The sequence below is a fragment of the Mya arenaria genome, chromosome 3 (assembly GCF_026914265.1).
Source record: "Mya arenaria isolate MELC-2E11 chromosome 3, ASM2691426v1".
Lineage (NCBI taxonomy): Eukaryota > Metazoa > Mollusca > Bivalvia > Myida > Myidae > Mya > Mya arenaria.
In genome coordinates this window covers 35,690,333-35,713,976 of record NC_069124.1, presented here as the reverse complement: position 1 = coordinate 35,713,976, position 23,644 = coordinate 35,690,333, and the positions used below count along the sequence as shown (strand labels likewise).

Here is a 23,644-nt window from a genome sequence, read left to right as displayed (position 1 = left end):
TTCAGAGAATGAAAAGCCTGCATTTCTAATTTTTATGTGACATTGGTGTTAATGAACACAAAGAATTTAAGAAATGACGGTTTCTGGTGTTTCCCCCCCCCCCCCCCCCCCCTTTCGAAGAGGGGGTATATTGCTTTGCACGTTGGTCGGTAGGTTTATCAGCAAATATAAGTGATCATCTCAGCTCTATTAAAAGCTGTACCTACTATCCTCAAAATTTGAATGAATATTGGTCATAATCTTAAAACTTCCTCATTGGCCATCAATGTGAAAGGACATGTGGTCCGTTCATATTGTATTCAAGTGTCCAAATATCACTGACTACATTGCACTCAGTGGGGGGAATAATGCTTGACAAACATTTTTTGTTTATTTTGAAAGCGCCATTTAATAATATACAGCTCGTTGAAATAGAGGTGAATTTGATTTGCCACCCACTGTGACCCATTTTGTATGTTTATTTTTCAGGCTAGTGAAACAGCTGACTGGCTAGTGGTTTTGCTCAGTAACCAGCCCATATTGGCTAGTGCTCTTAAAAAATAGGTGAAGACTATGTCAGGGTTTCCGCCAGCCCTTTATGGCTCGTCGGGCCCCGACGTGCCTTCAGCTGGCAAGGCCAATTACCGACACACGTTAATTATGCCGACATGCTTTAATCCGCGTAGCAACAATCCTTATCAAAACAATCATCAGTTTTGACAATACACGATTTTGTTGCGATTACAACGGTTGCAACGGTTGACTGACAGCCAGAAGGCGTGTCGGGACTTTTACGACATTTGTATCAGCCATTCCGGATCGACGACAGCATGAAGGTGTGTCGGTGAGGTTCAACAGTGCCAATTAACCAAACTCCTCCTATTCTTTATCAGAATGGGAATGTGTGAAAAACACCACTGTCGTAATTGCGACCTTCATCCCTATAATCATCTATGAACGCAAAGTAAACAATAAGTGTTAATTGATTTCGATAACATAAATCATGTGTCGTTTTATTTTGTTTCTTAATCCCGAGTCTGTTTGTTAACCAATTATTAAATTATAATTGAGAACCCTGTTAAGATATCTGTGTTATTATAAACAAGGGTTATGCTATGTCGTCGTAATTAATTGAGTCGCATTCCCGTCTTTAGTTTAAAAGTGTCGTTATATTTTGTGTTGCTTATTATTAAACTTTGATTATTTTATCGTTCTTTTAATTTATTTAGAAAAAAGATAAATAAATCTGAAAATACACATTACCTTCCCTGTAAGTTATTATTTAGCCAACCCAGCTTTAAAAATATTAGCTGTTGCAGCTTTAAATACGAATACACGAGCAGTCGCTTTGCTCCGGGCTCTTTTGTGTTCCAGCATGCAGCGTGCTTTACACATTTTGCTGTGACGTCAACGGTGTCAATATAAATAATACCCGCACTAAACGAAACATGAGTCGATCAATATCGTCGATAACTTGAGAAATACCAATAATTAAGGAAGAGAAACCATTAAACCTTTTCACAAACAAGCATTTTCAGTGAAAAGATATCCCCCGCCAACGATGGCTTGTTTGTGCTTGATGGCTTGTTTGTGCTTGAAGGTTAAAAAAAATCTCAGAAAGAATAAGATAAGCACATTGGTTTTACTGAGAAACGGCTGCAAACAATGATTTTTTAATAAATCAAGGGCAATAACTCTAAGGAAAATTGACCAATCCAAAAGAAAAATAGACAGGCATCATCACAGTATGTTGGTTCTTATTTATTCCAAGTGTCATGAAATTCTACCAGCTAGTTGCATACAAAAGGCTGGATCTTTTAATAAATCAAGGGCAAATAACTCATATAGAAATTACACAATCCAAAATATAAATAAACAGGCATCATCGCAGTATGTTGGTTCATATTTATTTCAAGTTTCAAGAATTTCTACCAACTAGTTACTGAGAAATGGCTGTAAATGAGTTTTTAAAAAAATCAAGGGCAATTGACCAATCCAAAAAAAAATGAACAGGCATCATCCCAGTATAGTAATTCATATTTATTCTGCCAGCTAGTAACTGAGAAATGGCTGTGAATGTGCATTTTTCAAAAAATCAAGGGCAATAACTCCAAGGACAATTGACCAATCAAATTTTTTTTGGATGGGCATCATTCCAGTATAGTGGTTCATATTTATTTTAAGTTTCATAAAATTATACCGGCTAGTTACTGAGAAAACGCAGGTGACGGACGGACGGACGGAAGGAAAGACGGACGGACAACACCATTTCAATATCCCCCTCCCTATTTCATAGGCGGGGGATAATAATTTTAATGTTAATCGGTCTTTAGTTGGTAATTCTAAATCATAGGAACATAACTGTAAACTTGTTTAAAATGCAGGAAATTGCACCATTTTGGATACAAAAAAAAAACCAAAAACGTCGTTTCCCCTTCCGACATGCATTATGAAATTCCTGGCGGCAACCCTGCTATGTTCCAGTAAGTAAGGGCTATTCCATTTAAACATAACCCAGGGGGGGACGGCAATTTTTTGAATCATATATGGTGGGGGGTCTTTTCGCTAATTTGCATCTGTAGGTGGTTGTCAAATTATAAAATTTGCTTCTGATGGGGGGTGTCAAAATTTTAATCACATATGACGTAAGGGTGAAAATCCCTTCAGACAGATCGAACAGATAATTTGTGTTACCTCCCTTGAAATGTTTATTCTTTGCGGAATTCTTCTGTTTTTTTCCGCTGATCACAATATACCATAAACCTTTGCGGCATAGTAACTTCCGGTTTCCTTCCTTTTACGAAGTCTAATAACAGCGCTAAAATCGGATTAATTACCACCCCAGGTTTGTTATAAATTATATTTTCGCATTAGATAAGTACAGTTGCATCATTAAATTGTATTTCACATCAATTTCTGATGCATCATTAGGTTTGATGAGATCTCTTTGCCACCTTGAAGTCAAGGAACTTTCAAACTTCCTTGAAGAAAGAGCTTTTGCCAATATCTGAGAAAAGGTCTGTTTAAAAATTAAAGTTAAAATCAAGTTCTCTTTGACAAATGGACTGGAGATGTGCCATGTGATTCTTCCTATAGTGGTAAATCAATGATGTATATTCAGCAACAAGATATATTGAACCATAAAACACGGTGACTATAGAGTCTAAAATTAAAATGATAGTAACCCTTCAAATCTTGGAAAAATGTTGTGAATTAAAACAGAAATGGTTCAATATCTGTATCATCATTAACAGCATCCATCAAAGCCTGATGCAAGATCAGTAAATTAAAATTATGACCTTTTATACTTGTAAATTTTAAATCACTTCTGAAGGGGGTTATTCCGGGTCTATAAAAACAAATCGAGGTAGGACCCCCAAACGGTTTATTTGCTTCTGTAGGGGGGAGGTCTAGTTCAAAAGTGCCTTCCCCCGTTGGTTATATGCCCTAATTAGAAAATAATAAAAAAACTAGAAATGTGTCCATAGGACACGGATGCCCCCACTTCGGTTTTTTGTCACAGAAAATAAGCCATAATGATTTTTGAAGTATTTTTGGCAAAAAAGGGCCGTAACTCCTAAATGACTAAAGCGATTTTCATGACTATCGAACTTGATCAAGATATTATGGTCACAAACATGTGTTTAAAGTTTGGTGAGGATTGGACAAACAGTTTTCAAGAATTAGATCGGAAACAATCTTCGGGACGTATTTTTCAAGTCTTTTTTTGCAAATAAAGGGCCGTAACTCCTAAATGACAAAAGCGATTTCCATGGCTATCAAACTTGATCAAGATATTATGGTCACAATTATGTAAGTAAAGTTTGGTGAGGATTGGACACATACTTTTCAAGAATTAGATTGGAAACATATATTTTTGAAGTATTTTTGGCAAAAAAGGGCCGTAACTCCTAAATGACTAAAGCGATTTCCATGACTATCGAACTTGATCAAGATATTATGGTCACAAACATGTGTTTAAAGTTTGGTGAGGATTGGACAAACGGTTTTCAAGAATTAGATCGGAAACAATCTTCGGGACGTACGTACGTACGTACGGACAGACAGACAGACGTACGTACGGACAAGGGCAACCCTATATGCCGCCACTTTGTGGGGGCATAAATATATCAGGGGGGTGGAGGATGAAGGTCCCGTCAACATATGCTGCTTGTGGTGCTGATGACAGGATTTTATTGACATCTATTTCATATTTTTTTGTAACTACATAATCCAAGTTTACTTGAAAAACAACAATATCCAAACTTCAATATCACACTATATAAAGAAAGTATCAACAGTCAGAAATATGATTTGCATCGAAATTTTTATTTTCAAGCAGTATAGTATTGCTAAGCAAGGGCGATCACTGCATCAGAAATCATCTGTACCAATGAGAAATTATCCTGAAGTCAGTAAAGCTGTTAATTTTTTTAACCAGCAAGCCTGATGATTTTATTCAGTTTGACTATCTTAAAGACTTTCATAGCCCGGGTCATTTTTCATGGTCTCAGGTTACCATTAATTTCGCACACAGCAACAAAAGGACACAATCAGCAATACAAACCTTGAAATCGCAGACGAAGTAATCTTTGCCGCTGATGGCAATATCGGAAGGCTCCCTCATATAGTCACTGCAATCGAACCACTTAATTAGGTCTCCGGCTTCACTTATCACAAACACAGTTGGTGACACACTGTCAACAGCCACTATGAATCCTGCAATTGATTTGAAATAACATATTTTCTTTTTTTCATTTTCTTTTGAAATTGTATTTGAATTTGTATTTGTCCAGCCTTAAATCATAATCAGTATGTAAATCAGCATATACCCTTTTAAGTACTGTTCGCCATCACATTTCTAAACAAAAACCATATTCCAGCTTCTGTGAGGAAATATACAAACAAGAGGCACATCAGTGCCTGTGCTCCACTGGCCAAAAGGTTCAAGCAAAGACCACCTAACGAACATTTTCGTCAAGTTTCATAGAAATACAATCATCAATTTTTGAGGAGAAGTTATTTAAAAAAATTTTTTACTTTAATAGCTCTGGCTGCCATGTTGTGCAGTGGACCGAAATGATTTGGGCAATTTGAGTAAAGGAGCACCAAACAAACATTTCTGTCAAGTTTTATCGAAAAAAGGTCATCGGTTTCGACGACAAGTCGTATAAAGTTTTTTTTATTTTTTAGCTCTGGCAGCCATGGTGTGCAGTGGACTGGAACCATTTAACAAATTTTGGTTAGTGACCATCCAAGGAACATTTCTGTTAAGTTTCATCAAAATCTGATCATCGGTTTCTGAGAAGATGTTCTTTAAAGGTTTTTCTATTTTTTTGCCCTGGCAGCCATGTTGTGCAGCGGACCAGAACCATTTGAGCAATTTTGGTTAAGGACCACCCAAGGAACAATTCTGTCAAGTTTCATCAAAATCTGCCTATCCGTTTCAGAGGAGATGTCGTTTAAAGATTTTGCTATTTTTAGCTGTGGCGGCCATATTGTGCAATGGACCAGAACCATTTGAGCAATTTTAATAAAGGACCACCCAAGGAACATTACTGTCAAGTTTCATCAAAATCTGCCGAACCGTTTCAGAGATGTTGTTTAAAGATTTTGCTATTTTTAGCTATGGCGGCCATATTGTGCAATGGACCGGAACCATTTGAGCAATTTTGGTAAAGGACCATCCAAGGAACATTTCTGTTAAGTTTCATCAAAATCTGATCATCGGTTTCTGAGAAGATGTTCTTTAAAGGTTTTTCTATTTTTTTGCCCTGGCAGCCATGTTGTGCAGCGGACCGGAACCATTTGAGCAATTTTGGTTAAGGACCACCCAAGGAACAATTCTGTCAAGTTTCATCAAAATCTGCCTATCCGTTTCAGAGGAGATGTCGTTTAAAGATTTTGCTATTTTTAGCTATGGCGGCCATATTGTGCAATGGACCAGAACCATTTGAGCAATTTTAATAAAGGACCACCCAAGGAACATTACTGTCAAGTTTCATCAAAATCTGCCGAACCGTTTCAGAGGAGATGTCGTTTAAAGATTTTGCTATTTTTAGCTCTGGCGGCCATATTGTGCAATGGACCGGAACCATTTGAGCAATTTTGGTAAAGGACCACCAAAGGAACATTCCTGTGAAGTTTTGTCAAAATCCGCTTATCAGTTTCAGAGGAGATGTCGTTTAAAGTAAAAGTTTACGCACGCACGCACGCACTCACGACGGACAATCTGTGACGACATAAGCTCCATGGCCTTCGGCCAGTGGAGCTAAAAATAGCTTTCTAAGTAAAGTTATAATCAGATAATTACTCTTTCAATCTTAATATTTATCAAAACCCCAATGAATATTGAATCATTTAAATTAAACACCACCTAAGCTTAAAAAGATAATATATTTGGTTCAGGTTACCCGACTCTACCTACGAAATAGGCGCCGACCATACTGTTTATATAGTCAGTTGTTTTAAAAAAATAAAAAAGTATGTTTTAAGACGCAGTTTAAAACTTTTAAAGCTTTATACCAGACAATGCAAATGTCCGTCGGACAGTCGGACATGTCCGGCATATTTCCATTTTGACCGACTAAACTATGGTTAACTGTTTTGCAAAAAAGGTTACTGTGACCTTGACCCGATGACCCCCAAAGTCAATAGGGGTCATCTACTTGTCAGGCCCAACCTTCGTGCCAAGTTTGATGACCATAGGTCCAGGAATTGTCAAGTTTGCTTTCAAGGTCACTGTGACCTTAACCTTTGGTCAGGCTAAACCTCTGAGTCAAGTATCAGGGCCATGGGTGCAGGCACTGTCGATTTATCACTCTGACAACCTTTTACCATTCAAGGTCACTGTGACCTTGAACTTTGGCCCGGTGACCTCCCAAAAAGAATAGAGGTCATCTACTGATCAGGCTCAACCTCCAAGTCAAGTATGAGGGCCATTGGTGCAGCCCAGACACAGCCTCCAAGTCAAGTTTGATTGTCATATGTTCAGGCATTGTTGAGATATCACTGGGAGATTTACTGTGACCTTGACCTTGGCCCAATGACCTCCAAAGTCAAGAGAGGTCATCAACTGGTCAGGCTCAACCTTGATGTCAAGTTTGATGACCATAGGTCCAGGAATTGTTGAGTTTGCTTTCAAGATCACTGTGACCTTGACCTTTGACCCCAAAAATCAATAGGGGTCATCTACTGGTCAGGCCCAACCTCCAAGTCAAGTTTGAGGGCCATGTGTGCAGGCATGGTCGAGTTATCACTTGGACAACCTTTTATCATTCAAGGTCACTGTGACCTTGACCTTTGGCGCAATGACCCCCAAAAATAATAGGGGTCATCAACTGGTCAGGCCCAACCTCCAAGTCAAGTATGAGGGCCATGGGTGCAGGCATTGTGGAGTTACCACTTGGACAAGCTTTAAAATCCTTTTACCATTAAAGGTCACTGTGACCTGACCTTTGACCCCATGAGCCCTAAAATCAATCGGGGTCATTTACTTGTCAGGCCCAACCTTCATGACAAGTTTGAAGACCATACCTGTAGGAATCTTTGAGTTATCACTTGGACAAGCTTTGGTATACCGAGGGACATGTGCAAAGCAATATACCCCTCTTATTCGAAGGGGGCATAATTACAAAACTTTTTTAAACACGAGGCTTAAATTCAAGGTTTAGGCTAATGTAACTGAATACTGTTTGTAACACTGTGACAGGTAAAAATTTGGTGCGACAGGTAAACTTTCAGTGAAAATCAATTTTACACCATAAAGGCATTCTCCAATGACAACAATAACATTTTAAAGTAATTAAATAAAGCAAATAAAGTCTTATTAAAAAATAAAAATTCTACCTACCCTAACTGTTTTTGAAAAGGACATTACCCTTACCAAACCATTTAATTTTTTTGGCCCTACTTTGATAACAGCAAAATTTAAGATTGCTGTAGCAGATACTGATCACTGATTGGTCAGTGGCAGGCTTTTGACTCTGCCTACTGTCTAGGTTATCAGTAATTGTGACAAGCGTAGTTATTCTTTAACCATTAAAGATATGACTGATCACTGAATTAAGGATCTTTAAAGATTTCTGAATTGGGGATAGATTGTTTTATTTAACACCTGGCGCATCTAATAAGATATTTACAGTAGATTTAAAAGTATCTCAATACGCTTTGGTTTATGACAATATTTCTGGCATTTGAGTAAATCTCATAACAGTTTTTTGCCAAATGTTTCAATTTTAAGGGAACTCTTGTAAGCTCAAATCACTCAATGACATGGATGGGGGTGGCTCAGATGCGAATGGAAGAGACCAAACAGTATAAAATTGTTTTTGTTTAAACATCATTCAAATACCAGCATGGGTATCCTGACTTGCAAGTTGTTTAGGTTTGCTTCTCTTATCATTTATCCAACATAATGTTATAGTTTAGTTGCATTTTCTAATTAGAAATGTTTACCTTGTGAAGTGACAGCAAGACCAGCCACAATGTCGATATAGCGGATGGCAATCTTCTTCACAAATTGACCATTCTTTGCAAATATCTGCATCCTTGACCTTTCATTTCCACGATCACAAACGATGAACTTGGTCGTCGGTCGCATCACAGCAACCTTCCTTGGGTACCAAAGCTGGCCGTCCTCGCGACCTAAAAGCAGCATCAGCAGAATATGACTTCTGAAGACAGCTTAAATATGCAACGATTAGTTTGGGCTAAATTTCCATTTAAGGTATTAGCCATGTAATACAACTCGGGAAACATCGGGTAACATCGACATATATCGCCACTCGCCGTAACAGATCGCGACGAACATCGGGCGTATTCGGCCGGTACCGGATGTTGCTATTTTTAGAAACAGAAGGTATTTCCCGGCTATTCATAGGTCAATAATGGAATTTCTACATCGTAGGATTTGGAAACATTGTGATGTTTTTCTCATGAATATACGTTTAAAATAAATAAACACTAAAAGTACACGCTGACAATTGATTACGATACATCTAACAATTTGAGTCATTACAGATAAACATGGGTTATAAGTGAAATATACGCGTAACAGAAGATTTTCTCTCGAAAAAACAAACTGTCAACAATCGGCATGAAACTGGGATATTCGTATCAAAGGGCTCTGAATGTAAGTATCCTTGAGCAGTTTTGTACGTTTGTGTTCAAAAACGTTTGTTTTTTAATTTATCTTTGGAATTCTTAAATCATTTTTATTAGCTAAATGTTTAGACAGCATGTTCATATTTTACATGTACTTACTGTATGTACATGTTACATATTTTTATATGTAGTATACTTATGTACATAACTTATGTTTAAGATATAATATGAGTATGTAATCTTTAAATTGATTGTTTTATCTTAGAAAAATATTAGACTTAAAATTTAGTTTTAAAATGATGTGTTTTGGTACCTATTTCTAACATACCACAATACATGTACATACCCGTTATTTGTTTACAAAATGCATAATTTCAAAATTAACCTGTGAAAAAAAGTTGTATGTGGTTTGGGGCTTGAAGCCGCATCTGCTAGGACACTATTGACATTCATTGGCTTGGTGTAGGTCTCGTTAAAACCACATACTGTTGTGAATCATTATCAACCATATGCACAACAACTACACATTTGTGCCTACCAACCCTTACTCTTGGCTAAAACAGATTTTAGTGCAGAATGTATAATACTTGTGCATTTGTATTTTACGGTGGTAGTTTCTGCTGGTTGATAATCAGAAGTCTAATTTCTTTCAGGCAGGAAAATGACTGAATATTACTTAGTCAACAACACTGGGTTATGAAGAATTCCAGCCTGCATTAAATACTATGTTGGATCCTTGAGAGCGGATTTGACAGCCATGTCCATCCACAAGGCAGTCGCATCTGATCGAGATGATGTGAGTATTTCATATAAAACATATTTGACTTGGTTTTTGTTTTTATAAACCTACTGTATTCAATAATCAAGTGGTGATGGTGGTGGTGGTGATGGTGGTCAAGTGGTGGTGGTGGTGGTGATGATGATGATGATGATGATGATGATGATGATGATGATGATGATGATGATGATGATGATGAATTTTATTGATCAATTTAATAATTTTCTTTATATATATACATGTATGTATCAGCTTGTTGTTGTTTTTTTTCAAAATAATGTCGAGAAATATTAAACTGTTTATATTTTATTTTGTATATGTATGGCAGTATAATTATCTATACTAATTAGTTAGAAAGGCTTTAAAGTACAACTTTTTTCCTTTACAGCACTAAACATTCTTGATGGGTAAAGTACCTGAAGGTGCATGAAAACCAAATCAGCAATGAGTTATCATCTGTGCACACACTACAAGTACAAAGCATGGGAACAGACCAAACTTCAAATGTTGAAGAGTGAAGAATTATTGTGAAAAAAACTAATTGTTAGAATACCAATGACAAAATAAAACAGATATACATCAAATTACCCACAGAGATTGTTTACATGTTATAATATTAAAAAAACAACAACATTAGTTGAGAACTTTCACTCTGATATTTTTGGAGGGGCGAGCCCACTTAGTGTTCTTGTTTCTTCACATATTTTAGTTTAAAAGTACACTCATTTGTTTTAAACTCTGTATTCTGAGTTAGTATCATAAGAAAAAATTCATTTATTTGAAAGAGTACATTTTATGAATAAATCCAATTAAGCTTTATAATTTTTTACAAGAAAAAGGTTGATTTTTAAGCATTTTATTAGCTATAAAAATGTATGGTAACATGACATTATGTATATTTTCTTCAAAACTGGACGGTAAACTATCATAAATTGTCTTTTAAATTGTTCAATAGACATCATAGATAATATCTAAAATGATTTCAGCAGCTTGCCTTATAGTTAATTATTTTTTATGAATTTTATGAAACTGCTATATATTTTCAAACATCGAAAAACTGCTCTTTTCCGAAGAATCATAAGATCAATCAAATTGATTTTTTTCCATGTGTATCAATAATGTGTTCGTTTGAACTTTAATTTTCTGTTAACTGAAGTTTATTTTACCAGAAACTGTTGTGTTTATTTCATAATCTCTGATAATGCGAAAAAAATTCAAATATAGACAAAATATTTACTTGTCGCTCTTTGTAGCCCTTGGAGTTTGGGGGTGGTTGTAATGAAACATAAATAACTTTTTTAATTCACGGTAAAAAATCTTCAAAATTTGGATAAAAGTCCCATAGTGTACCGTGATTATAACTATGTTGTCGGTTAAAGCTTTTAAAAAAGTGTGTATTACGCGGCTAATACCTTAAACGTAATATAACCTTACAGCAGTTGAAATAACCCAAGCCTGCAAGCCCAGTGCTGGTAATATTATGTTGCAGGGATAGTTGAAACTACTTGATCACAAGCACTAGTGTTTATCAAAGTCTAATTTCATTGGCTGCCTTATCCTCAGAAAGCAACAGTAAATAAAATGATGCAATAGGTTCTTGGAGGAATGATTTGCGAAAAAAAATAAACCTCAGTGTTGTCGACAGAATCAAAATATAATCAGCTTCGTAATGTTGCACAGAACAAGACTGTGAAAATGTTCATCATGAAGACCACAGATTGTTTCTGAATTACACAGGTCTATGAACAAATTAAGGGGCATAATTGTTTTTATTTCATCAACCATTCAGAAAATAATATGACCACATGCTTGATTCAGAACAGGTCTGTGAAAATTTTCATCACGAAGACCACAACATTACTAATAGTAGGCAGTCATTTAATTTAAGTAAACATGTCATGGACTTAAAAACCTCACTGTGAAGTTACCTGGTATGCCAAACTGGTACTTGAACTCTCCAATCTTGTCGAACACCTGAATGCGGTGGTTGTTGGTGTCAGCTACAACAAGGTCCTCATCACTGCCCAGACAAAAGCCATGTGGAGAGTTGAATTGACCCTTCCCTGGACCAAGCTGCCCAAACTTGCACCTTCAATAGAAACAGTTCAACAGTCTAAGTGCTTTATTTTGCATTCTTATTCAATACAGTTTATTCATTTATCGCACAACAAATCTAGACACAAGTTTTATGTTAAAAATAAAACTTGGCCAATGTATGACCTTATCCCTACATGAATATTTATGTTTAAATGATGGTTTAAACTTTAAAATGGAATAAAAGTAGGCGATACTTGTAAACAACATGCAATATGCACCAAAGCATCCCTCTCAATGAGTTTAAATTATATCCATCCATTTACAGGAGCTGGAAGTCTTACACTGCTAAAAACTTTCGCAGAGCTAGTTCAAATTTTAAGTGCCTTTGTTAGTTCCAGCCTTTAATTGTTTAAGCCAAATAGTGGTAGATTAATTTACTGAACTGTGTGCAGAGCTTTATCAAATTCTAAGCATCCTTCTCAGTAGGTTAAAATATCTCCATCCCTTTACAGAACAGGTCTGTGAAATATCATCATTAAAGGACTCGTACTCTTCTTTTTAACATGTGTATCCCTTATCAGTGGTAAATTTAGTTTAGTTTCAACTTATTTATTTTACAACAATTGTGAAACAAGTTATTAAAACATTATATTAATCACTCTCGTTGCAATAATTTTACGCATAATTTTGGTCTTGTGTTGTGGGGGAAACGGAAGTACACGGAGGAAACCCACTCGTGACCTCAAACCAAACTGGAATCAAACCCAGGTCGCTAGCCACTACGCTAGCCGGACAACCAAGTGGTAAAAATTAGTTCAAAGCTGGAAGCCTTACACTGGTAAAACATTTGCAAGGCTAGTTCAAATTAAGTGTCCTTCTCAGAAAGTTAAAATATCTCCATCCATTTACAGAACAGGTCTGTGAAATATCATCATAAAAGGACTCAAACACTTTTATTACTTTTGTAACCCTATGCACTATTTAAATTTAGTTAAAGAAAACAATGTTCAATTCAATTAGTGATACAATAATTAAATACAAGAGGCCCAAAAGGGCCTATGCTCTACTGGCATGGCTCTTGTGGTCATTTTCAATCCAGAGCATGTACGTTTGAGTAATAGGCAACAAATATATAGTTCACTTTTAGTGTTTGGGTTAGCTGAAAACGCTGCACATTCAACATCTGAGGACAGGAAGTGTTGTAAGCAGATTAGTTGCATAAACTATTTTAATATGTGCCAAGTAAAGGTAATCTGAGGGTAAAAAATATTTGCTTTCAAAACTGTACTCATCGTCAAAATTTCATTTCTGTAGCTTTAAAAATAAAAAGTTGGTCAAAGGTCAAAGTCAATGACATCCGAGGACAACATTAATGCTTGTTTGCAAAACTGTTCACATGGTCAAAATTCCATAACTGTAGCTTTAAAAATTAATAAGTAAGTCAACCAGGGTGGGGCCAGCTTTTGCCCAAGGGGCATTATTTCAAATGTTTTCAATTGCATCATATGATGCTCCACATCAAATATCAAAGGTATGGGCCTTGTGGTTTGAAACAAGAAGATTTTGAAAATATTTCTTAAATAAGTCTCTAGGAAAATAAGAGACACCCAGGGCAGTGCCAGTTTTGACCCAAAAGGCATAATTTGAACAACCCTGGTAGTGGACCACTAAATAAATCCTTGTTCAAAATAGCAAGGATTTGCATAGTGGTTTTGCTCATGTAGACTTGGCTAAAAATAGACTTAGCTTAAAATAGCATTTTTTATACTTTCAAGACCCATAATCCAGGCATGCGTGGGCAGATCTGGCTGGTTTTCAAAAGGAACCTAGTTCTAATGGATATCTAAATACTGTACAAGTTTCATCGAGATACAATCAAAACTGAAGACTGTATCATGTTCACAAGCAATTGTTTACAGACAAACTGATTTTTTAATACTTTCAAGGCCCATAATCTAGGCATGCATGGTCGGATCTGGCTTATTTTCGAAAGGAACCGAGCTCTAATGGATATCTAAATACTGTACAAGTTTCATCGAGATACAATCAAAAATGAAGACTATCGTGTTCACAAGCAATTGTTTACAGACGCACAGACACACGAACTACGTATACATTACCATCCGTAAGCTCTTCTGGCCTTTGGCCAGTAGAGCTAAAAATGAGTGCAGGACTAGGTCAAATTCCAAGCATCCTTCTCAGTAAGTTTAAATATCTCCATCCCTTTACAGAACAGGTCTGTGAAATATCATCATAAAAGGACGACTACACATCTATTCTTTGAAACCCTTTGCAGTGATCAAGATTAGTTCAAAGTTACAGGCCTTCCACTCATATACAGATTGCAGGGCTAGTTCAAATTCTAAGAGTCCTTCTCAGTAAGTTTAAATATCTCCATCCATTTACAGAACAGGTCTGTGGAAATATCATCATAAAAGGACGCCTACACATATATTCTTTGAAACCCTATGCAGTGGTAAAGATTAGTTCAAAGTTGCAAGCCTTTCACTCGTATACAGATTGCAGGGCTAGTTCAAATTTTAAGAGTCCTTCTCAGAAAGTTTAAATATCTCCATCCCTTAACAGAACAGGTCTGTGAAATATCATCATTAAAGGACTCATGCAAATCTGTCATACTTGCACTAGTAAAACATTTGCAGGGCTAGTTCAAACACAATTCTCTTAAAACATTTCTACCTCTCCACAGCGCTTAAAAAAAAAGGTTAAAGCAAGCAATTGTTTAAGCCAAATAGTGATACAAGAATTCATCAAACTGTGTGCAGGGCTTAATCAAATTCCAAGTGTCCTAAGTAGGTTTAAATATCTCCATCCCTTAACAGAACAGGTCTGTGAAATATCATCATAAAAGGACACATCACTTCTAACAGGTGTACCCCTTAGCATAGGTTTAAATTCATTCAAAGCTGCAAGCCTTCCACTGATAAAATGTGTTCAGGGCTTCTTTGAATTCTAAGTCCTTTTCTGAAAATTTAAATATCTCCATCCATTTACAGAACAGGTCGGTGAAGTACCTTCATAAAAGGACTCCTACACTACTGTACAAGTTTTGAACCCCTCAGCACTGTTTAAATCTAAATCAAGAAGTTGCAAGCCTTGCCATCAATAAAGGTTTGCAGGGCTAGTTTAAATTCCAAGCATCCTTCTTCGCAAGTTCAAATATCTCCATCCCTTTACAGAACAGGTCTGTGAAATATCATCATTAAAGAACTCATATTCTTCTGAAATACTTTTGTAGGCCTAAGCAGTGATGAAAACACATTTCGACACTGCTGTTTTTCAAGCCAAATAGTAATACAAGCATTTTTAGTCTGATTTCAATGAATGCCTCAATCTACAAAGCAGTATTTACCTGATCTGCATGGCGCTCACTCTGCCCCCTCGCCTAACTGGTGGTCCTTCGCTTGTGCTGCCAGTCTGGCTAGAGCCAATTGTATTCATGTAGTTCACACTGTCACTCAGACCTGCAAGAGATGAAAATAAGATTTTTTGAGGAAGACAAATAAAAATCAACAATTTGATTTATGCCAGTTGAGTTTACTTATGATGCGATAGAGAATAATTTATTTATTTAAATTAACGAAAACAAATGCTTTTTTATTTTTATTTTGTTAATTAATGTCCAGTTCATTAAATGATATTATTTAAAAAGCTTAGCCAATTTGAACGATCAAATAGAAAATAAGTTACCAGAGTGTCATGCAGCCTTGTCGAGCAAAGGGTGGAATATTTCTCTATTTTTCCAAAATAGAAAACAATCGGGTTGACGGGTCGGAGCAACGCAAAATAAATTAACTCGCCATAAAGACATTGAATTACAACAATAATCATGCTCAGCACACATATGATAGGGAGTTCAGTGAAGTTACCCTGTCACTGTTATTGGTGCTGGTATCGCCTTAAATTGATTTAGTTTTCTTAACAGCAAATTACTTTGAACATCTAACATATTAAATAAAATTCAATTTTATTTTAAATGATTTGTGAACTATCAACTTTCTTTCCAGCCAATGAGACATAATTAACGCCCGCGAATCTGATCATCATTAGTGGACTTAAGGTATGTCTTTGATGTTAGACTTCTTTCACTCGTTTCACAAAGTATGTTTGCATTTTTAACCAGTAACACAGTATTTAAAAGTAAGATGTTTGTCAATTTTACCTTTTATGTGTTGGAGAACATGATGCTTGTGATTCCATCAAGTTATTCAGTTTCTGTGGTTATTTTCCCCAGTCATTGATTTCTTTTTATTTCCAAATCAACACCAAAAAGACTACTTCTAGGAGAAAAGAAGCAACTGTCCCATAAGGACAGTCATGAAGATGAGGACACTAAACCGATTTAATTTAACGCAAAGTCTTCAGGGTTTTTTTAAGAGAAGATGCATGTATTTAGAGGATGCGTGTTCCTTACTGTGGCTGCCATAACAGGTTTTGGAAATGATGAACTTTAGCTTTTGACTGGATTTATAATATTGTAAATTATTCAGTCAAGAAAGATTTTTTTCTGTCAATAGACTTTAGTAAGTGGAACGTTATTTGGTTGAAGTGTCTTTAAAATTTTGATGAGGGACCCTTGGTAGCCATTTTTAAATATTTGACAAGAAAAGTTGCGGAACTTATTTACAAAACCTTTCTGTAAATGTTCATTTTCTTCCTGTATGCAACTGCAAATATAAATCCTATTTAAGTTTTACATACTGTTTACAAATGCTATTTAACTTTCACATATTATTTACATTCCCAAGTCATTTTGGTGCCTTTTTCAACTTATTTGCCATGTGCAATTCTAATGAAAGAAATGCCAATTTTGTAACCAAAAACTCAGCAACTCTTAAGGACATGGCTAATTTAAAAAAGTTATTATCAATGTTAGTTTCTACCAAGTTTAATCCATATCAAGTTTTAACTGAACTCCCTTCACATAACACAACTGCCAACAACACAAGGAGATGCTCCATAACTATGGTCCCAAGATATCAACACAAATCAGCATGTGCTTTCCAGTCAACTCTTTGCAGCAATGAAGAAGTGAAACTATGAATGCAAACTTTCAGTCATGATCATGCATAAATTTACTCTCTCTTAATTAAATACCTTACGCTTTTTTAATGCTAACACTTGACACATGATTCTTTAGGTAGAAATCTACTTACTGCTAGGTGTAAACATTCCTGGATTAGGTGTGGTATTTCCACTGCCGGAGGGGCCCATGCTAAAGCTCCTAGAGATGCCAGGACCAGCAGAATTCCTCCCAGAGGATCCCATATTGAACATGCCGATGTTTGTCATGGTGTTGCTTTCCATACCTCCATGTGGAGGAAGGTTCTGATTAAGAAGACCTGCCAGTGTCTCCAGGTTTGGAGACTGAGGTCGATCTGTTCTACTTAGGCCTAGCTCTGATATCGGGGATATGCTGGACACTGGAGGCATGCCAGTCACGTTGGACAATCCTGGTACCACTTGACCATTGAAGGTTAGCTGACCTAAAATCAATAACTGTCATGTGTATCTTACAAATAGGAAGAACCAAAAGTACACTATCTTACTATGGAAACTGGAAGCAAGTCATTGAAATAGCAAAAGCCTGGTACAAAGAAAATCATTTTCATACTGAAAAAAAAACTTTTTAAAGCTTTAAATAGACACTTAAGAAGTTTTGACAATTTCTCAATCTGATGACCATGTTCAGTAAAAACAAGTACTTCAGAGTTCATACAGCCAAAAAAATGATGGTGATTTCAATGACCTTTATTCAATTATCTAAAATAGCAAATATTAACACACGTTCAAAGACTATCACAAGCTTTGAAAACTCATTTGTGACTAAGTAACCTATTTTCGTATTCAATACAACAGCACCCTCGACTATATGCCGCAACATTCTAGAAACATACTTTATTCTAATAACCAAGTTTCACTTTGTGAAAAACTGGTTAAAAATATAAATATGTGCCTGTCAAAAGCAATAACAAAGTCGATCAACTTGAAGGGCCATACTTAATATGTAGGGTTAATATGGAGTTCTGTTACCTCATTGTGTGATGGCTACTGTGTAAGTATGAAAGCCATTGAATGAACAGTATTTGAGAACTGAGTTACAACCAAAGTTGCCCAAAACCTTAACCAAACTTTTGAAGTTGATCAAGGCCATAATTAGTATTTTATAGGATAATAAAGAGTGATGTAACCTAATTTTGTGATGGCCGTTAACAACCATTTTAAGTCAATCAAATGAAGGGTAATGAATAACAAGAGATGTTTGTCAAACATTATGCCCCCCCTGAGCGCCATGTTGTCAGGATTATATGGACAATTGAATGAAATATGCATGGACCGAAATGACAGCTGATTTGTTGCCATTAAGGCAGTTTTCAGATTATGACCATTAAAGTGTGAGGATAGAGTGTGTTATGACCATGACCTTTGACTCTATGAACTCAAAATCCAGAGTCATCAGCTGGTCACCAGAAACCTAAATGTCAAGTTCGAGGGCCATGGGTGCAGGCATTGTCAAGTTATCACACAGACAAGTTTTTTCAACTGTGACCTTGACCTTTGACCCAATGACCCCTTAAATCATAAGGGGTCATCTACAAGTCAGATGCAACTCCAAGTCAAGTTTGAAGGCCATGGGTTCAGGCATTGTTGAGTTATCACTCTGACAACCTTTTACCATATAAGATCACTGTGACCTTGACCTTTGGCTCTATGAATCCTAAAATCGATAAGGGTGATCTACTGGTCAGGCTTAATATCCATGTCAAGTTTAATGATCATAGGTTCAGGCATTGTAGAGATATCAGTGGGAGAAAATTTGTTAACTTTTTTTGCGTTAAAGGTTACTGTGACATTGACCTTGGCCTGATGACCCCCAAAGTCGATAGGGGTCATCTACTGGGCAGGCCCAACCTTCATGTCAAGTTTGATGACCATAGGTCCAGGAATTGTCGAGGTCGCTTTCAAGGTCACTGTGACCTTGTCCTTTGACCCCTAAAATCAATAGGGGTCATCTACTGGTCAGGCCCAACCTCAATGTCAAGTTTGAGGGTCATGGGTGCAGGCATTGTTGAGTTATCACTCGGACAACCTTTTATCATTCAAGGTCACTGTGACCTTGACCTTTGGCCCAATGACCCCTACAATCAATAGGGACCATCTTCTGGCCAGGCCCAACCTCCAAGTCAAGCTTGAGGGCCATGGGTGCAGGCATTGTCGAGTTATCACTCGGATAACCTTTTACCATTCCAGGTCACTGTGACCTTGACCTTTAGCCCAATGACCCCTAAAATCAATAGGGACCATCTTCTGGCCAGGCACAACCTCCAAGTCAAGTTTGAGGGCCATGGGTGCAGGCATTGTCGAGTTATCACTCGGACAACCTTTTACTATTCAAGGTCACTGTGACCTTGACCTTTGGCCCGATGACCCCCAAAAACAATAGGGGTCATCTCCTGGTCAGGCCCAACCTCCAATTCAATTATGAGGGCCATGGGTGCCGGCATTGTTGAGTTATCACTCGGACAACCTTTTACCATTCAAGGTCACTGTGAACTTGACTTTTGACCCGATGAGCCCCAAAAACAATAGGGGTCAGCTACTGGTCAGGCCCAACCTCCAAGTCAAGTTTGAGGGCCATGGGTGCAGGCATTGTCAAGTTATCACTCGGACGACCTTTTACCATTCAAGGTCACTGTGACCTTGACCTTTGGCCTGATGACCCCCCAAAACAATAGGGGTCATCTACTGGTCAGGCCCAACCTCCATGTCAAGTTTGAAGGCCATTGGTGCAGGCATTGTTGAGTTATCACTCGGACAAGCTTTAAAATTATTTTACCATTAAAGGTCACTGTGACCTTGACCTTTGACCCCCAAAATCAATAGGGGTCATCTACTGGTCAGGCCCAACCTTCATGTGAAGTTTGATGACCATACGTCCAGGAATTGTTGAGTTATCACTCGCACAAGCTTTGGTCTACCGACGGACCGACCGACATGCCTGTGCAAAGCAATATACCCCTCTTCTTCGAAGGGGGGCATAATTTGTGAAAATCCTAACTTGCCCTAAAACTTTAACCTGACACAATGTGCCATGTATTTTAACCTTAGTTATAAGCCATATTTTGTATTTATAATATAGTTATGTTACTTCATTGTGGTCCATAACAATGTGTGTCACGCCAGGTAATCATTGGAGCCATAACATTTTGTTATGGGTTGAAAATGCTCCAACGCGTCTTCCGTTGTAGTGCCAATGAGTGGAATATGGATGTAAACAGTGAGTATGGTTTCTTAGTTTTCATTTTTAGAGGTTTACACGATTAAATTTAAAAATAATTATTTCTAGTTATGGTTTAACAAATGTATATTAATACTGCTGAAGCATTTCAGTCAAGAGAAAAGATTGCTCCTGGGAATCTAGATGAAATTTATGTTCAATCTAAGTTGTTTATTGAATATAGTCCCTGGCCTACAAACGTTTGCTAAGAATGGAACTTCCTAGTATTGAAAAGTCCCCTCAGGGTTCAAATTTAACGGTCGCTTAATCGCTTAATGCGGGTCCATTTCAGAAACTGTGAGTCCATTTCAGAAAATGAGATTAGAATTTCATGCCCACTTGATATTTTTAGAGAGTCACTTTTTTCCAAGTTCAAACCTTAAGTTACTTAAAACAAAATCTCCTGCAATAGTTTCAGTGACATGCACTTGAATTCTTCAGCATTATGAAATCGATTACACACCTGTCCCGTGTATGCCAAAAACCCGTTGACACATGTGACCTCATACCCCCAGAAAACTGAGAATGTCTGTTGACAAATCATGTATATTTTTTAGGCAGTGGCGACATTGCTATTTTCAAAGATCAAATCAAAGTCATATGTTCTGCAATTTAGAGTGGCAAGCCACGGATGAATGTTTATTTAATTAATGTTTGTCTATTTAATTAAATATAAACACATGTGAAGAGTAATCAATGACTTAAGTGAGAAGTGATTATCGATCTGGTTAATTAGCAGCAGTCAAACTTAATGTCATTGAGTTGAGGTGTTTATTTAAGTGATGAATAATGATCTCTTACCTTGTACATTAAATGTCAAATTTAACACAGCATCCATCACATGAGTTTTTATTTTAACTAGTTTTAATTAAAATAATATTGAAAGTCATGCACATTTTTTTTTTTTTAAAGCAGTTTTGATAATTTAGCAAGGAAGTTTTTAGGCCACTTGTTTTTTTTCAGCAAGTTGCAATATAAGTCAAATTTGAACCCTGCTCCTGTCTTGATACCTCAAGAAATTTGCCCCCAAAAAACAAACAAATTCACCAAAGTCCTATCTGCTCCTATGCAAGTGACTCTTTTAGGCTCATTTGCATTATTAATGTTTTCTGGCTAAATAAATATAATCCATCTCCTTATTTTCATTACAGGATCTACCATTTCCATACACGCTTTTCAATAAAACTAAGTTAGTAACATTAATTAGTCTAAAACAGCATTGCCATACAAGATTAGTAAATCACAGATTATAAGTGACAACTAGGACTACATCAATCAACACTATGACACACTACGTAACACATTAATACTAATACTGGTGAAGGGAGCAAGGTGGGTGACAACACAAAGAGGTGGGACAATAAATTCGGACTAACTGTTTTCTGGGGCTGTTATAAGATCTGCAATACTCCTAATTCCTTCAATACCTTGGGCACTGTACCCTACTGTACCCAGCTTTGCAAGGGCAGCAATGTTGACGAGAGGGGCGCTGGAGTTGCTACCAGTACTTCCCGCTTCCATAGAGATCCCACTGTCAGACATGGCAGGGCTGTGGGAGTTCCTGGAAACACTACGGGTCTCAATAGTTGACCTGCTCCTTAGCACTCCCGATACAGAGCTCATACCCCCCAGAGGCATGCTAGACAGGTTCTGAAGGTTCATGTCAGCAAGACCACTGGCAAGAGGGTTGGACTGCTGGGGTGTCATCCTAAAGCTGTGAGTTTGGGGCATTATTGTGGTGTCTGGACTCAGAATTCCAGTTGAATGGAGATGATTAAAGCCTTCATTTTCAAATGAAGAGTGAAGGGAAGATGGTGGTCTTTCTGGCTGCTGCTGAAAGTGTAATTATCATCACTATTACACGAAGCATATTATCATTTGAATGCTAAATGCATTTATAACTAATATTACTTTATATTGGTTAATTGTGTACAATAGAATTTAAATGAGAAACTTTTATACCGATATACAAAATGTTTGGCAAAGCATAGACACAGTGCTCCTATTTCTTTTCACAAATCATATAAAACATACATTTAATAAAAAATAAAAATAAATAAATAAAATATATATAATATATATATATATATATTACACACACAAAAATACCTTAACTTCTTCCTCTTTCTTAAAACATCCAAAGGTCTTCTTTACAGCTTCTTCAAACTCTGGTCCATCTGTACTGAACTCAATGTGAACATTCACTTCAGGATTTGGGGCGTTGTTCACAAGGCCAATAAGCCTTGAGGAGATGACTTTCTTCAGTAGCAACAGTTGAAGAGCGCTACCATTGTTGAGGATGTGTTCGGTGAAGGATATGCCCTGTTCTAGTTTTTCAATTGACCCCTCAAAGTTATGGCATAGCTCCATCAGTGACAGCTCCTTCTCATTCTTCAGGCTGTCAAGCTCTACCAACAGCTCATCCTAGATGAAATATCAAAATCATAGTACATTTTAACATAGCAGTAGAAATAGTTTTGATTGCCATACATTCAGTTCAATTATCATTTTATTTATTTTTTTTTAGACTCTATAGACATAAAAATCATTGACTAGAGCACAATATCATGAAAAGAATTGAACTTCAAAAATATTTTCCATTTATTAAGAAAATTTCAGACAACTACTACCTTTCTCTTCTCTATGTAGGCTTTGTAGCTCTGGAATGTCTCGTTAATCAGATCCTTGGCATTATCCCGTTGGCTCTGGAGCTCACTCAGAGAGGACATGAGGGTGCTGGTGGCTTCCTCAAACGTGGCCATCTTGCTCTTACTTTCGGTGATCAGGCTGGTCAGATGGTCACGCTCTTCTTCCTCTAGGTCCTGTACAGGCTCTGGGACGTGGTGTGGAGGCTTGTGAACACTCACCATGCACTCATTACAGATGGGAACCTATTTATTTAATAACCACAGTCAATATGAAATACATTATACCGATTATACCTATTCTGGACACATGGAAAGGCTATCACTGAATTTGAATCAGTTAATCAAAGCTTTTATGCAATTGATAATTATAGTACCTCACAAGAAAAGTTAGTTTTTCATTAGAAAAGTCATTTTCATAGAAATCATCTGTTGACTGTTGCAAAATCAATTATACATGAAAGGCCTAACGTAAAATGTGTTTGTTTTGGGTTACAGTGTGCGAAATTAATGGTAGCCCGATCGCCCGTGGCGACGAAAAATTGACCCAGGCTACGAAAAAATCCTTTGTTGGGTAAATGTTTACCTCGACACCGTTGACCGACTTCCGGATAATCTCTCATTGTTATGGATATTTTCTATCTCCCTTGTCATGCAATTATACGCTATATATATACTGCTTGAAAATAATTATTTTGACGGAAATCATATTTCGGACTGTCAATACTATTTTTTGTTTTAGTGAGATATTAAAGTTTGGATGTTGTTTTTGTTGTGTGTTTTTTTTTAATAAACTTGGATTAT

At 36.8% G+C, this 23,644-nt stretch overlaps 1 protein-coding gene across 4 annotated transcripts in view; it reads right to left on the bottom strand.

The window, feature by feature from the left end:
- LOC128227190 (B-box type zinc finger protein ncl-1-like) overlaps positions 1 to 23,644 on the bottom strand; it is a 72,376-nt gene that overhangs the window by 26,928 nt on the left and 21,804 nt on the right. For 2 of the 4 annotated variants that reach the window (XM_052937478.1, XM_052937481.1), the window contains exons 5-12: positions 22,826 to 23,086; positions 22,305 to 22,619; positions 21,572 to 22,028; positions 17,074 to 17,403; positions 15,270 to 15,381; positions 11,791 to 11,951; positions 8,437 to 8,625; positions 4,547 to 4,698 (exon numbers count right to left, since the gene is read on the bottom strand). In XM_052937478.1, the coding sequence (XP_052793438.1) occupies positions 4,547 to 4,698; positions 8,437 to 8,625; positions 11,791 to 11,951; positions 15,270 to 15,381; positions 17,074 to 17,403; positions 21,572 to 22,028; positions 22,305 to 22,619; positions 22,826 to 23,086 (1,977 nt within the window). The remainder of the gene's footprint in view (positions 1 to 4,546; positions 4,699 to 8,436; positions 8,626 to 11,790; positions 11,952 to 15,269; positions 15,382 to 17,073; positions 17,404 to 21,571; positions 22,029 to 22,304; positions 22,620 to 22,825; positions 23,087 to 23,644) is intronic. The other 2 variants (XM_052937480.1, XM_052937479.1) reach the window with 2 other exon arrangements.